This window comes from Homalodisca vitripennis, chromosome 3, assembly GCF_021130785.1.
Source record: "Homalodisca vitripennis isolate AUS2020 chromosome 3, UT_GWSS_2.1, whole genome shotgun sequence".
Lineage (NCBI taxonomy): Eukaryota > Metazoa > Arthropoda > Insecta > Hemiptera > Cicadellidae > Homalodisca > Homalodisca vitripennis.
The window spans coordinates 123,123,900-123,140,520 of NC_060209.1; the positions used below are offsets into that span (position 1 = coordinate 123,123,900).

Below are 16,621 nucleotides of genomic sequence, written 5' to 3' on the forward strand. Positions count from 1 at the left end.
CCAGCCTGCCCGGCCATTGGTGATTCGGAGGTCAACTTTAAGATGTTGTTCCCGCGGCTGTCTTATAGAGGGCTTCCCTAACTTCGCCTGGTGAACTAATACATGGTTTACATTTTCCCCGCAATTAACATGTTGTAATAGAATAATGAAAGGAGGAGATGAAGGGAAAGAAATAATCAAGAATATCCCGTGCAGTCGGTTGCGATACATACGTTGAAGTGACAAGCAAGAATACACTTTCTATAATTCTCTAACCCGCTTGAGATGGGTAGCTATAGTTCTAGTGCTGCCTACGAACTGGATCTGTTAGTATTATAGAGAATCAGAATGAATCCAAATAAAAAAAAGAATAATTCTCTATATTTTTTATTTGTTAGCAAGTTATGTACTCCGTAAAGTGCATTTCCAATTACCGTCACCGTATAGAAAACTTAACTCTCGGATTGAGAGGAAGGATTGCTGTTATCACTAGGAGAGAAGGTGCATAGTTGTATTATAAGAAAATAGCGTTGCTATTGATTACATTGCGTTGACTATTATGAATGCACTTAGAAAATTCGTTAGTGTAGTTCATTGAGGTCAACTATTGAAAGGTTCTTTGTAATTTCTAATAATTTACAAATTAAAAGGTGAAAAACCATAAAATTCAGTACAGTTCCTGTAAAGTATGTTCAAATATTGATGGAGCTCTTCTTTAAAATATCTGTTAACCTCTCCGCCATTTCACATGGTCTTAGTTTTTTGAAAGCCTGCCTTTATGAAATTCATAAATAGGCAACATTATATGCTCTCTAATTAGCTTTCAATAACAATTTATGGTTATGGATTCCATCCACGTTTTAATTGATTTATTCTGATCAGATTTGAAATTTTGAAATATTAACTTTATTCTTCATTAATATTGTTATACCTCCCTTCATATCTGCGTCCGTAAACCTGTCTTATTAAGGAGATATATTGGTTCAGTTTCGATGACGGAATCTATCTAAGTGTAGACCTTGAGTAGCTCGTGACCTCCTCATCCTCATGCCCCAGCAGGCAGTCGCCACTCGCCAGTTGATCACAGAACGCTCAAGGTTAATGGGTGTCTTCCGTCCCTAGCCAATTAACTCGTTTTCTCTCCAGATCCAGTCAAGTAGAGCTCTCGCCAACTGAGCATGCTTCCGTGAGTGTGAATTTACTGTATTATATAAGGCACTAACAGATCCTTGTTCGTGAAATAGACAAATTTCCAGAAAGATTGTGTTTTCAAATCGATTGGCCTTTTTTACAACAAAGGGAATGAGGATAAGGATTCTAGAATTACCTTAAGGATGACATCCACTCACGTACAAGACATCAATTATATATTTTTATTATAAATTATTCGTTATTGTTTTTGGGTGGCGGTTAAGAATGCTTAGTTGGAATTGTGTTAAAATAAGGATAAGGTTATATAGGATATAAGGATATATAGGCCATCGATATTATTTAATATTCACTTTATAAAAAAACTACAATTGTATCATAAACATTAGTACTTTTCTTTATTAAGGGATATAAATATATCCTATTCATTGATAAAAACTACCTAAAAATAAACTATCATCTACCTTATGTTGCTTTGTTATTTTCTCGTCTGTATCTTTGCCAATTCTATCTAACAATCGATATTCGACCGCTCATATGCATCTTTAACTGAGCTGGGTACAAATGCTCAGCACATTCGTATGTATACTTGCTAACTAGAGGTTTCATCTGACTAGCGTCACATTAGAACGTATTTTTAAATTTCATCCATGAACACTCACTCGAGATAATATCTTGGTAAAAATGTAATAAATCAATTTCAGGCCAAAAACACAGCTAATGTATATGTTCCCATAAACTACAAGGGTTCCCTACACAATCTTACACAAATCTCTGTAGGACTGGAAGAGTTGACCATTTAAACCCCTTATTCGAAATTTGTATACGTATTTGCTGAACTAAATGTAAAAAAGTAGCATAATAAATCATTTTAAAGATCTTAAATAGTATAGTTTTAAATACACTTAGACATACCGAGAGAACAAATAAATATACTGTGAGAATAAACCAGATAGATTTAAACTTCTTTCCCGACGGGGCCGATTTCTTCACGTGTAATCTTGCACTCATTTTAAGAGGGCCCTTAAATACAAGTAGGAAAGTCTTTTAACCCCAAGAGTGGGAACAGTATGTGAGGACTTCCACTCTTAAGGATAGTTAGGGTTCAAAATACTTGTGGCGTACTTCATTTTTAGGTTTTTGCCAGCTATTGAGTAGTTTTGCCACTCTGTATAGCGCTGCGCTATGACGTTTAACATCCATTACGTCAGAGAGCCAGTCACAGCAACATTTAGAGCTTTGAATCACACTGACGAATTCCTCGCTTCCAAGAGACCCTGATGCGGCCACTTTCTCTGGCTGCTGTGAGACATGCAAATGTGCAGACCGATGACCGGCAGGATACTGTTGAGTCAGCTAGTCAGTAACACAGCTGTAATAATGGTGTTAAACGGTTACACCATGCACACACTTCTACGCCGCCCGCACTCGCTAAGCCTCCGCTTACTTGGTCGTTTCAGTGCCCCCTTGCCTTCAGGTCAAATGTATTAATAATATTTTTGATCAACTTAACGCCAAACCTTCTATTTTATTTTCTTCTGTTCATAATTTTCCTTCCGGAATACAGCCCTGTAAATCATTCCTATATATATATATATATATATATATATATATATATATATATATATATATATATATATATATATATATATAGTTTTTATATAAAAGCATAATATTATTTGTTATATTGTGATTACTTTCATAAAATACTAAAATTATAGTCGTGGTCTTTTGTTCAGGAATTGTGTAAATACTATCTTGTCTGTGTGTTTTGAGCGTAAGATATTATTAAGTTCATGATAGGTGAGGAATGCGTCAGTGTTTGTAGGTCTGCTTAATGTGGTCAAACAAAGATGCAAATGATGTATTTATAGCATATTGCAATCATGCTATATATATGGTTTAACCACTTAGACAACGTTAGATCCTTTACAAAATCTGAATAGTTATCATCTCGTCTTCTAATTTAAAGTGATAGATTACTCAATAGCGATAGAGATACTCCATTTAGTTGTCGGAAATTAAAATTTAATTTTGTTTACAAAACACTATAAATCATTGGTTATCGGCGTTTGAATGGTTGAGATTGCCACAGAGTTTGGATTGTGCTTGAATTAAATCTCGTTTTGATCATCTATCACAATTAAGTCCGACACCACGTTCTGTTCTAGACGACTTGACGGAGTCGATGTGACCTCTGTAGTCACCCTCGTGCTGACGCTGAACTGTGTAGGCTCTCCTCAGCAGGTTCTGACCTGACTTCACACTTATCTTGTCTTGTACACTGCTGACTTGCTGGTGTCGACGCTGTAGTTTATCGTTCAGAACTCTTTTTATTTGTTGTAAAGTGGTACTTCATTTCAAACGCAAGAACGTAATTATTAACGGGCTTTGCTCAGACGATGCAATTCGTCTTATCACATACGATACGAACAGAAACTCAGTTCGGGCAGCGGAAACGTTAAAACACAGTTGTGTCGAGGCCAGTCATTCTATATTTCTTTTAAAGGAAGTTTTGAACATCATTCAGAATTTCCGATACAATTTGCATAATTGTTTTGTGGTATCTGTAATTTATGTTCTCTATTTTATAAAGCGTTTGTTTAAAAGACCAGTGTTTATCAGTACGTTTAATTTATTAAGATAAACTATTTGAAATAATTTTCTTATTTCTCTCTAACTTTCAAATAAAACAATATATCGTTTTTTAAATATTTTTCTTTTAGTTTTACTTTTTACATGCTTTCAATTAATTATGATTTCTCCATGTTGAGTTGTTGGACTCGGTTTTATCGGAACTATTCTCTGTTGCAGATGAGCTTGCACTAGCTCTAGATGGAATGGCGCCAATATAGCCTATCTGAGCGCGTGTTCATCGTTGAGCATTACTTTAGGTCGTACGCCGTCAACAACGACGGCTTCCCCTGTCTGGGCCATGTGCGCGACCTGTTCTCTACTCGCTTTAGTCGTCCTCCGCCGCCCCTCTCGCACATCGTCAGGCTGGTCGACACCTTCCGCCAGACCGGCTCTGTCCTGTCCTCCGCGGGTATGTTATGCATGTCTCTGGTGGTATAGCGGTGGGGCTTCTTCTACTGTCCTCCTCTCTTCCAGGGTATCTTCAGCGCCCCAGAAGTCAATTCTGTACGATTTTCAGTCAGTGACGTCCCGCACTGTCCTGTCCTCCTGATGGCATAGCGAAGGGCTTCTACTGTCCTCCTCTCTTCCAGGGTATCTTCAGCGCCCCAGAAGTCAATTCTGTACGATTTTCAGTCAGTGACGTCCCGCACTGTCCTGTCCTCCTGATGGCATAGCGAAGGGCTTCTACTGTCCTCCTCTCTTCCAGGGTATCTTCAGCGCCCCAGAAGTCAATTCTGTACGATTTTCAGTCAATGATTTCTTGTCTAGTGTTTTGCTACTTATCATAGTACAAGATATTTTCATATGACATGTAGATATGGATATATATTCAGATTTCACTCTTACATTGCACGAATGTTTCCTACGCCTGATGTTTAGGATTTTCCTAATATGTTCCTATATGTCCTCTACGTTTGTTGTTGTGTGTTAGAAGAATAATTTGTAAAACTATTTTCATTATTACATTGATGGTCCCTGACCGCCGACTAAATACTGGGACTGATTATTATTTTATATCGATCGATTGTTATTTTGTCAATATTAATATTTATTCACGAAACTCTTAGTGCTTTCTGCCCGTTGACATATTCTCGTATAGAACCAGTATAAATGCATTGCATTAGAATTCCCCCTGTGGTTGGTTATAGCGTATAACTTTAATCACAATATATCTTCTACTGAAATCGGCAATAGGTGATTGTGTGCTCGCGTTTATCGACGTCTTCAAACTTTTACTTCATTCATTATTATTTCCATTACTTTTAGTTGGTATGTTAGAATTTACTAATTACTAAATGTAACTTTATATATAATTCCTAGACTGATAATACAAATGTAACACTGAAGATTATTTATTAGTGTGTATGTATGTATGGGTATATTTATAATATAACACTATTAATATAAGAAACTTAAATAAAAATTGTTAAAAATAAAACTTGATTTTTCGTATTATGTGAAAATAAACTATGTAATACATGTCATATCAAAATAAAATACCCGTACTTCATTTTATTGCATTTAATTCATTTATTATCCACGTTATCCGATGTGAATTATTTTCTTTTTATTAAAAATAGACTATCTTTTTCATCTTCTCGATCATTTCTATCGTAAATATTTCCTAGAGAATTTGTTTATATGGTTTATCCTACCTTTTAATGTTGAAACTTCAAGTTGTAATCGTCTTCTTTAATCATGAAGGTCTAATCGTGGGTCTTTTTCGTTTAAGGGCCAGCACCTTACAAACATACTATACCTGACTGACAGTGCATTTAACCGTTTTTTTTTTTTGTTTTTTTTTTGTTATTAGTTTGTAGGGTTTTTGGTTTTGTATTAGTTAGTATAAACTCGTCTTATCTTATCGGTGATAAACGCGCGCCGCTTATCTTTTGCCTGTAATGAACCTGCGTTAGTTCTGTCTGACGTTGATTTGTGTGATGCCATTTGGAGGGATATCAGTTTGTATTGGCCTCCAGAACAATAACTTTGCTCTTAATTACTTCCATTTTCTCATGAGTGAGTTATACTTAGTTTTTCTTGTTCAATAAAGCGTGGTGAGTTGATCTGGGCTTGGACTTTGCAAGTTCGAGTTAATTTTTTTTCTAAATGAGCAAACAGCGCAAAGCGCTGCGCAGCGGGCAAGCGTCGCGTGATCTGAGTTTTGAATAGGCAATCTGGGGTCTTTTGTGCTGGCCCTCAAACGAAAAAGACCCGTTGTCTCTATATCCGGTGTATCTTAGATGACTGAAAAAACAGTCCACGGATGACAACCTGTGTTCTAATCAAAGTTCTCACATAAAAGCACACGAGGAAGAATGTTGCGTCACTATATGATATAATGTGTTTAAAAATTATCTTCAAGATTAGAAGTAAATAGTACGGATGATTATTTGAAGAGAAGCTCTTTGTTTTGGGAACCTTGACACTATTGCGTCAAGGACACTATTGTGATAAATTGTGGAATAAGCGTATTGTGATTATAAAACAAAACTACAAATTACTAACTACTAGTTCCAAATTATTAAAATAGCAGTGGCTTTGTTGTTCCCAGATCTCTGGTAGATACAAGTATCTGTCCTTGGCAGAACTGTCGAAGGTCACTAAACTATGACTCTCGACCGTTCTTATTGTATAATAATCTCGTGGTCAAGTGGAATGTCAATTCGGTAATAAAGTTGTTTTATGGATCATTGAAACGTATTTTTCCCTCTTATTATTGTTTCTTAGCGCAAAATGGATATAATAATAAAATAACGTAAGTAAATGCATTTGGTAAAATATAAAACATTGTTTATCAATGAATGTACACGTAAAAAGTTTTAGTGTTTATTTCTTGTAAGGAAATATGCATATTTTTAATATTAAAAAGTATAAAAATGTTCCAGAGTGAAACATAAGTAAATGTATAAGGTCCAAAAATTACTTGTATACTATGTAAAAAATGCACATTAAAAAATTGCTACATATATTTGCATGTAAAATTATTTATATATTTAGACAATGTGTAGAAGTAGAAGGACCACTTATTTATAATAATCTTTCTGTGGAAATAAAACATTACAGTAAGCTTGAAAAAATTTGATTTCGTCTGTAAGATTTACAGTTGTCTCTTATATTTAATAAATAGTATCTCTACTGACTATGTATTGATGGCTAAGATATGCATCATGTATGTATTGTTTAGGTTTGAGAGATGTGTAGAAATGTTGCTTAACATTGTTTAAAGTTTCTTAAAAAATCACCTTTGGTGTATGCTATAACGTACTTGAAACTTAGCGCAGACATAAGCGGCGTCTTGTTTATTTTTTTATTTGTTGGGGCGGCTAACGAACTGATCCTAGCCATGTGCAAATACTGTCTCTGTAGCCAGTTTAGTCTGAATATATTAAAAATTACGGCAGTTCACAAGTTCAGATTGTATTGCATAAGCCCCCCTCTCACACTCACATCTTTTAAAATAGACCTATATACTGTATGGTTTTTTTTTTGGATTATCGTAGTTTTGTGTTCTAGGGATGATAATCGGTGAAAACGAAAACATTAAGTGACATTCTGTTATGAATTTATTACAATAGCCGTGAAGCACCAAACATATGTGATTTAATTGTGTACTGGCAGTAATATAATTGTAGAAACAAGGAATAATGAGTTTTCCTCCAACTGCTATGCTTATATTTGCATTTGGAGCGGTGTTTTACAATGGAATCTTAATTTGTGTAAAGCCTTGAGCAAATGCAATCGAATTAATATTCGGCCGTCGAACATTCTCAAATAATCTATAAAAAGAGAAAATCTTATTTCTTCTTTATCGTTATATAATAAACAAATACTACTATTACCACTAGTAAATTCTTTAAATGAATATTAAATATAAATAGCTTTTGTGTATGATTATAAAATAATAAAAGGATTGTGTTCGGGTATTTATTATCTTTATGTTTTACATCAGAAGCACTACTTTTTTGGCAGTTGGTATCTGCTCCCTTTGTCAAATAGAAAAATACAGTATAAGCAACGGACTAACGGAAGCAAAGTTGTAATCCACTCCAATTCATGAATGTGGACACAACAAATGAAAAGTTTATGAAAAAAAGTGTACGTTAAAATCACAAACACCTCAAATTTAGTACCAGGCCAGAAGAAGGTAATGGTTTATATTCTTGATATTATGTTAGTTATTTAACACCTGAGAGCATATATACCAGTTTTGTAACACGAAGCTGTAACACATGTCTGTTCAAATCACCCATCTTCGGCAAGAATAATTGTCCTTAATTGACCAGGAAGCAATTGAATATAATTTAGAACCTAAATACGTCAGTCATGCAGTTATTTTAACAACAACTAATGGAAGTCACCATAAAAATTATTGTCTCGTTGTGATAGCGTCTTATCGTCAGAACGCTTCAGTAATCGCGTCGTAAACACGACCCTAGTGACGTATTAAGACAATAATTGTATAAACAAAAGCATTGATCAAGAGAATCAGTCGTTGACCCTTCCCTTCCCTCACACTCGCAGGAGATAATAGGTTGGCAGTTACTGAATTATTTGCTGCTAAACATATTAATGGTAATCCGATTAATTTTGTTTATTGATGTGTGATATAACTGAACTTACCGTGCTTGTCTTATTTGGGTAATGAAGTACATTGAATACTCTACGTCAGGGGAGCTCTTATCTGTGGTTTTACATGAAGCAGTTGTTTATAAGGTAATTAATATATAATATATATATATATGTGTGTGTGTGTGTGTGTGTGTGTGTGTGTGTGTGTGTGTGTGTGTGTGTGTGTGTGTGTGTGTGTGTTTGTGTGTGTGTGTGCGTGTGCGTGCGTGCGTGCGTGTGTGTGTGTATTATATATTATATAATATATAATGAGGGTGCCCCATAACTCTCTGGACAAAGGTATACCACGTCATTGCTCAGGTTAAGACAAACAAATTTTACAATATGAACGTGGGTCTCTCCGATGCTAAGTTTCCCATCTGTATGTGTTTTTTTATAAAAAAATTATATCTTAAAACTAATTCTTACATTTTAACAAATATAACTCAAATGTTTGTGATAAGAAGGCCAGTCACTGAAAAAATATGTAATAAGAGTTAAGATGACAGTTTTTAGAGGATTTTATCACAAATCTAATGACACAAAAAAATATTTAAATCTAATAATAAATAGCTGATTTAGAGCAGATTTACTGTAACAAGACATGGCCCATATTGAGAGCTGTCGTTTACTCATTGTTTGTATTGTTGGCCATTCAATGAGAACCTCAGTTCTCAACCTGTTTTTTTGTAATTCTTGAGTAAAATTGCAGGTTCTTAAGATATTCAAAGTTTAAAAGTTTTATTAGTTGCCATCTTGAAAATGCTTAAGATAATTTGATTATATATTTTTTAGTAACTGGCTTTGTTATCATAAACATTTGAGCCAAATTTGTATAATTTAACTTTTTAGTTTTTAAGATAATAATTCTTGTATAGGATTTTAAGATAATAATTCTTGTACTAGGCAGATGGAAAACTAAGCATCGGATACTCATGTTCATATGTTGAAATATGTTTGTGTTGACCTGAGCAATAACGTGGTATACCTTTGTCCAGAGAGTTACGGGACACCCTGTTTAATATAAGTTAAGAGTACTCCACATCACGTGACGCGTTGCAGGCTTCGCTGAGGTTATGTGCTAGCTGAAGTCTATAGCTACGTCATGTGTTGAAACCTCATTGTACTGTGTGTGTGTGTGTGTGTACAATTTTACTTATTCTGCAATTTCCTCGTTGCCATAGCTCATAGCTATTTATAGGACCAATGTAAATAATTTCACGAACGCTCTGGCAAATCCCCGCGCACATCAGTGAACTCATTGTTTCCTTTATTGAAGTGTAGCTTCATGCAAAATTTCAAGTCTGTAGGTTAGTTCGTTCTTGAAATATCGTGTCAATAGATAGACAAACGGACAGGAATCAAATGTCTTCAGCCCGTCAAGTGATACGCTTTGCTAACGCTCAGCCAGCAATAAATACTTGTTATTCAACTGAGATTGAGGCACCGCCGCTAACACTGACATTCCAGCGCATCGGACAGCTGCCTCAAGCCGCCCATCGCATGATAAAGACAAGTCCGTCATGTTGTCTGGGTGACGTCACTGGTGCTAGATTATAGACATTTAGCCGCCAGGGCAGTTACGGTCACTAGGGGACGGCGCGGGACTTCGTGACTCCAGGAGAGAGTGGTTCCTAATCGTAATCAGTCCTCAGTCCTTTGTTACGAATATCATCTTACGTAGCCTATTGCAGGTCCTTAATTGCATTAATTTATTTTTTAATTCGTGTATATAAATATGGTTTATACTTGTGGATTTGTTTGTATTTGATTGAGCTCAGTTGAATACAAAACTTATTATGGTTGAGTTGGGTGAGACCTACATTAAATATTGTTATTTGCAAATTAACAACTCCTCCCTGTGTTATGGTCAGAAATTTTGCTTTCCATTAGTTTACTAGAGTGTAATTAATATCAGGAATTAGTGCGTATCCAAACATTTGATTTTATAAACTATAATTAAATATTCTCAGTACTTGTAATACAACCTAGAAGACATAAAAATATTGTAAACCGGTAGTTGGTTATGAAATATATTATTTTGGGCTCACTCCTATATGCCAGATTCGACACTCCTATTAGTTAGTTAGTCCCTCCTTAGCGATTAGATAAGTAACTCCAGTAAAACAATGTTAAATAGTTTCGTTTTATATAGTCTTCAACGGAAGTGATGTTTTATATTTAATAAAAGTTATTTTGTAGCACACTGAATGACGAACTTAATGGCAACGGGGAAAATGTATTTTGTGTTGTGTCAAAAGCATTATGTTATTTATTTTCTTAAAATTATTACAAAAGTGTAAGATTAAATTTCTTCCGACTCAAGTTTTTGTCATGGCTTATAAATAATTTTAACTGTATTATTTATTATAAATAACGTATTATAAAATATTTATAACCGTGTTTTAATTACAATTTAAAATTCTGTGTTACAGCTGTTGTTTCCAACCACAGTGTCCTGTAATTCTTTTATACTTTTTATAATTACTCTTTAGAGATTCATACTAACCAGCTGATAATCATTGTGTACTAACAGATTTAAATTGTAATTTAATTTGATAAATTTGGCCTGTATGAACCAGAGCTTACCACCGGTTGCGGTTACAAATGATCCGTACCGTACAGTTAAATTTAGTCTCAGCCTTATTTCTAACGGAATGTGCAGGGTTGGCTACAAATTCGCGAGATTTGGGATGGTATCAATTTCCATAGCCTAAGGAACTCGGCAATTAGCCGTGACTCATGGACAGGGAAGGGCAAGGGAAAGTGTCACTGCCGCGCGGCAATTGTGTGTCGTAACCGACAGCTGTTGTCTGCTATCGAGTGTTTATAGTAACATGCATTGGGTAGAATAAATGTAGCTTTCCTAATCATTTGCTCGCTGAAGACGAAACTCCTGAAATTTGCCTGATAGTGAGTGGTTTCGTTTCCACTGCTTCTGGTTAAATGTTCAATCTGGCCATTTGTTCGCCGGAGGCAAATACTGAGGTTCGCCCAGCAGAGAGTGGTTTCGTCTCAGTAAAATACTTCTTAGTGTTAAATATTCAATTTCGTAGATTGTTTGTTAAAGACAATACCTGCGATTTACTTGACAGTGGGTGGTCTTGTCCGTAATACTTCTTGGCGATACATGTTAAGTCTGATCGTTTGTTTGTTAAAGACAATACCTGAGATTTGCTTGACAGTGGGTGGTCTTGTCCGTAATACTTCTTGGCGATACGTGTTAAGTCTGATCGTTTGTTTGTTAAAGACAATACCTGAGATTTGCTTGACAGTGGGTGGTCTTGTCCGTAATACTTCTTGGCGATACGTGTTAAGTCTGATCGTTTGTTTGTTAAAGACAATACCTGAGATTTGCTTGACAGTGGGTGGTCTTGTCCGTAATACTTCTCGGCGTTACATGTTAAATCTGGTCGTTTGTTTGTTAAAGACAATACCTGAGATTTGCTTGACAGTGGGTGGTCTTGTCCGTAATACTTCTCGGCGTTACATGTTAAATCTGGTCGTTTGTTTGTTAAAGACAATACCTGAGATTTGCTTGACAGTGGGTGGTCTTGTCCGTAATACTTCTCGGCGTTACATGTTAAATCTGGTCGTTTGTTTGTTAAAGACAATACCTGAGATTTGCTTGACAGTGGGTGGTCTTGTCCGTAATACTTCTTGGCGATACATGTTAAGTCTGATCGTTTGTTTGTTAAAGACAATACCTGAGATTTGCTTGACAGTGGGTGGTCTTGTCCGTAATACTTCTTGGCGATACATGTTAAGTCTGATCGTTTGTTTGTTAAAGACAATACCTGAGATTTGCTTGACAATGGGTGGTCTTGTCCGTAATACTTCTCGGCGTTACATGTTAAATCTGGTCGTTTGTTTGTTAAAGACAATACCTGAGATTTGCTTGACAGTGGGTGGTCTTGTCCGTAATACTTCTTGGCGATACATGTTAAGTCTGATCGTTTGTTTGTTAAAGACAATACCTGAGATTTGCTTGACAGTGGGTGGTCTTGTCCGTAATACTTCTCGGCGTTACATGTTAAATCTGGTCGTTTGTTTGTTAAAGACAATACCTGAGATTTACTTGACAGTGGGTGGTCTTGTCCGTAATACTTCTCGGCGTTACATGTTAAATCTGGTCGTTTGTTTGTTAAAGACAATACCTGAGATTTGCTTGACAGTGGGTGGTCTTGTCCGTAATACTTCTTGGCGATACATGTTAAGTCTGATCGTTTGTTTGTTAAAGACAATACCTGAGATTTGCTTGACAGTGGGTGGTCTTGTCCGTAATACTTCTCGGCGATACATGTTAAGTCTGATCGTTTGTTTGTTAAAGACAATACCTGAGATTTGCTTGACAGTGGGTGGTCTTGTCCGTAATACTTCTCGGCGATACATGTTAAGTCTGATCGTTTGTTTGTTAAAGACAATACCTGAGATTTGCTTGACAGTGGGTGGTCTTGTCCGTAATACTTCTCGGCGATACATGTTAAGTCTGATCGTTTGTTTGTTAAAGACAATACCTGAGATTTGCTTGACAGTGGGTGGTCTTGTCCGTAATACTTCTCGGCGATACATGTTAAGTCTGATCGTTTGTTTGTTAAAGACAATACCTGAGATTTGCTTGACAGTGGGTGGTCTTGTCCGTAATACTTCTCGGCGTTACATGTTAAATCTGGTCGTTTGTTTGTTAAAGACAATACCTGAGATTTGCTTGACAGTGGGTGGTCTTGTCCGTAATACTTCTTGGCGATACGTGTTAAATCTGGTCGTTTGTTTGTTAAAGACAATACCTGAGATTTGCTTGACAGTGGGTGGTCTTGTCCGTAATACTTCTTGGCGATACATGTTAAGTCTGATCGTTTGTTTGTTAAAGACAATACCTGAGATTTGCTTGACAGTGGGTGGTCTTGTCCGTAATACTTCTCGGCGTTACATGTTAAATCTGGTCGTTTGTTTGTTAAAGACAATACCTGAGATTTGCTTGACAGTGGGTGGTCTTGTCCGTAATACTTCTTGGCGATACATGTTAAGTCTGATCGTTTGTTTGTTAAAGACAATACCTGAGATTTGCTTGACAGTGGGTGGTCTTGTCCGTAATACTTCTCGGCGTTACATGTTAAATCTGGTCGTTTGTTTGTTAAAGACAATACCTGAGATTTGCTTGACAGTGGGTGGTCTTGTCCGTAATACTTCTTGGCGATACATGTTAAGTCTGATCGTTTGTTTGTTAAAGACAATACCTGAGATTTGCTTGACAGTGGGTGGTCTTGTCCGTAATACTTCTTGGCGATACGTGTTAAGTCTGGTCGTTTGTTTGTTAAAGACAATACCTGAGATTTGCTTGACAGTGGGTGGTCTTGTCCGTAATACTTCTCGGCGTTACATGTTAAATCTGGTCGTTTGTTTGCTGAAGACAGAACCTTAGATTTGTTTAACTGTTCTTAGCCTTTCTTCACTACTTCTGGGAATAAAATACTCATTCTGGGCCTGAGGTGGTGTACGTACAACTTTAAATCAATCGAGTTTTAGTTTAACATCAAAATATCATTAACTAGACCATAAATTTAAAATAGGACACTTGTTACAGTGTTAGCATTAGCGCAACTGCCATGAGCAGTTAAAAGATACGTCTTTGCAAATGTTAAATTTCCTCACTGTATTTCAACATTGATGACATAATGGGTTAAAAAAGTTCCGGTGTTATGTTATGTAATTACATTGATTATGCACAGCTAAACTAATCGATTCCTGAAAATACCATTCGACGCTCAGTTTCGTTGCCATAGAAACCAGATGACCCATATTTTCGACATTTGTTCGACAACTTAAACACACAGGCTCTTATTTGCGTTATGAGGTCAGCGATAAACTGTACTAAATTGTAACAAATTTTAAAGTGATCAATTCAGTATGTCGCCTCTTGTGAGCTTTACATAAGCAGATTGTTAATTACAAAAAGTGCACATCTGTTGTTTTTTTTTAAATTTGTCATTTCAGTTATTGGATGACTGTCCCGGTCTGACCGTGCCCTATAAAGGTCACTCTAAATGTCGTCCGTCACCTGGCGGATTGCTGCGATACGCTGCCAACAAGCTGGAGTATTCCATATATTGTTAACCCTTCATGTTTGTGTTGTTTCGCATTAAATATGCAACTGTGTTGTCTGTAATTTACTTTATAAAACGTAAACTTCAAGTAATTAAAATTCATATATAGTTCAATGCCAAATGATATGTAAACCATTAAAGACAACTACATATCAATTAATTATTGTTATCAAAACATTACTAGTTTGTATGTCTGCATTTGTACATTGCGAATCATTGGGTTGTCAATAAATATGAAACTATTATAGCAGGACATGTTGAAAGCAATGAAAATACTGTTGGGATATTTAGATTTTCCAATGTTCTTCATAAAAAAAGTATTATACAGGGCGAATAAAAAGTTCGGATACCCCATATTAATTTTTTTAAGGCCGCACCTAGAAAAACCTAACTCAGTATTAATCTGTAGGGTTAAAAACTGCGCTTTTCGGTTAGTATCATAAGATTGCCTTTCCCCAAAATTACAAATTTCGGCCTAACTTAAAAATTTTAAAAAGTAAACCCCTTCAAAATACACATTGTTTTAAAGGCCTTTATGGAAGAAAGTTAATAGTGAAACTTAGAGCTATCTGAAGCCAAGTACAATATGTAGTAGTTGAACTTATGGTTAAACTCTGTGGAGAATATGTCCAAGACAACACAATTCAAATTTGCACGGTATAAATGTCAGTGGTAAATAACACATATACTTTTATTCTGTATAACCTAGATGAATCTTTAACGTTTCCCTTAATTGGGTTTACTTAGATTGGGAATACTAATTAATCCTGCTTCTACAGCCGTGGACATTATTTGCGCCAAAGTTGACGCCGTTACATCTTGTGAACGTGTTGACCGATTGATTGAAGTGAACAGCTAGTGATATGTTCCCGTTTCATGGGATGTTCACAGAAATTTAAGTGATTTCATTGTTGCGTATAAAAACTATTTCAATCTCCGATTCCAGTCCAATTATTCTAAAACGAATTGAAGATTGGAATCTCTTCCAATGACCATCACTTATCTTAGAAAATATTACAGTTAAAATGGTCGTCCCTATGATGTCCATTTTTTCAGCAGAAATTTGCTTGCGGAGCAGCGAGCAACTTGAAGCAACGAAATATAGTTGAAGAAGCGTAAAGTGGGAAACCCAATTTAATCTTTGTATAGCTCTTCCCATGTTTTGCATCATGTATGAAGATATATCTATTTAATACCCATTCTTTCAATTATAAGTCTCAATGAATTGTCTTTGGCTCAAAGGAACGTAATACTGGGACCGGAAGAATACGTTCAAAAACCCATCACCATATCTGTTGCCACCAAATTCTCCACTCAGGGTCAGTTCTGCGAAGAGTCTGTTATCAGTTCCAGGAGAGATAAGTGCTACTGATTGCGATAACGCGTGGCAGCCAACAAAGGAATGTGTGGGGAGAGCGGCCCACGTGACTGTGGAGCAAACGCCAACAGACGTGACCGCCAATACTGACCGGCCCTATCACTGCAGACATACCAAACAGTCTCATACAAAAGAGATCGGTAATTCCTACAAGATTTCATATCTAGCCTTCATCCTCCTCAAGCTCGTGATAGAATCACCTGTTTCAAGTTTACTAGTCTAATAGAAATTGAGAATTTCCTTTTATGTTGTACAAGAAGGTGGTTCATTAATCGAATGAAAGGATATTTCCAAGGTTATAAAAGAATCAACCTAAGGTTCCAAAAGGTATATCTTTATATTTGCGTGAAGTAATGTTGGTAGATTTGTTACTTGAACATCGTATTTAAACCGTAAATTTATTTTGTAAATACGTTTGGACTGTGCAGGATTGCTGAAAGGCTCGACAACAGTGGAGGCTGGAGGCCGGGCCGAGAGACCCAAGACGCTGCGGAGGCTGAGGAACGTGTACGAGCAGATGACCGGTGGCAGCAGCAGTGGCAGCAACTCCACCTCAGAAATGAAGAGACCTCCGGAGGATCCTACCCCCGCCTCCGACAAGACACTCAGCATTCTCAGCCCCTTTGATGAGCAGGAGGAATGGGCCAAGATATCGGAAATCATGGCGAGTTTCGGCACAGGTCTCGTCCGGGAGTCTGTGTTCGTCACCGAACTCGAGAAGGAGTTCCAGGCAAGGCTGGGTGAGTTTATCTCTTTCCATGTC

General features: G+C 36.4%; 1 protein-coding gene across 1 annotated transcript in view; it reads left to right on the forward strand.

Moving 5' to 3' along the window:
- LOC124357475 (ankyrin repeat and sterile alpha motif domain-containing protein 1B) overlaps window positions 1-16,621 on the forward strand; it is a 137,593-nt gene that overhangs the window by 109,352 nt on the left and 11,620 nt on the right. The window contains exon 13 of the mRNA XM_046809311.1: window positions 16,287-16,598. Coding sequence (XP_046665267.1) covers window positions 16,287-16,598 — 312 coding nt within the window. The remainder of the gene's footprint in view (window positions 1-16,286; window positions 16,599-16,621) is intronic.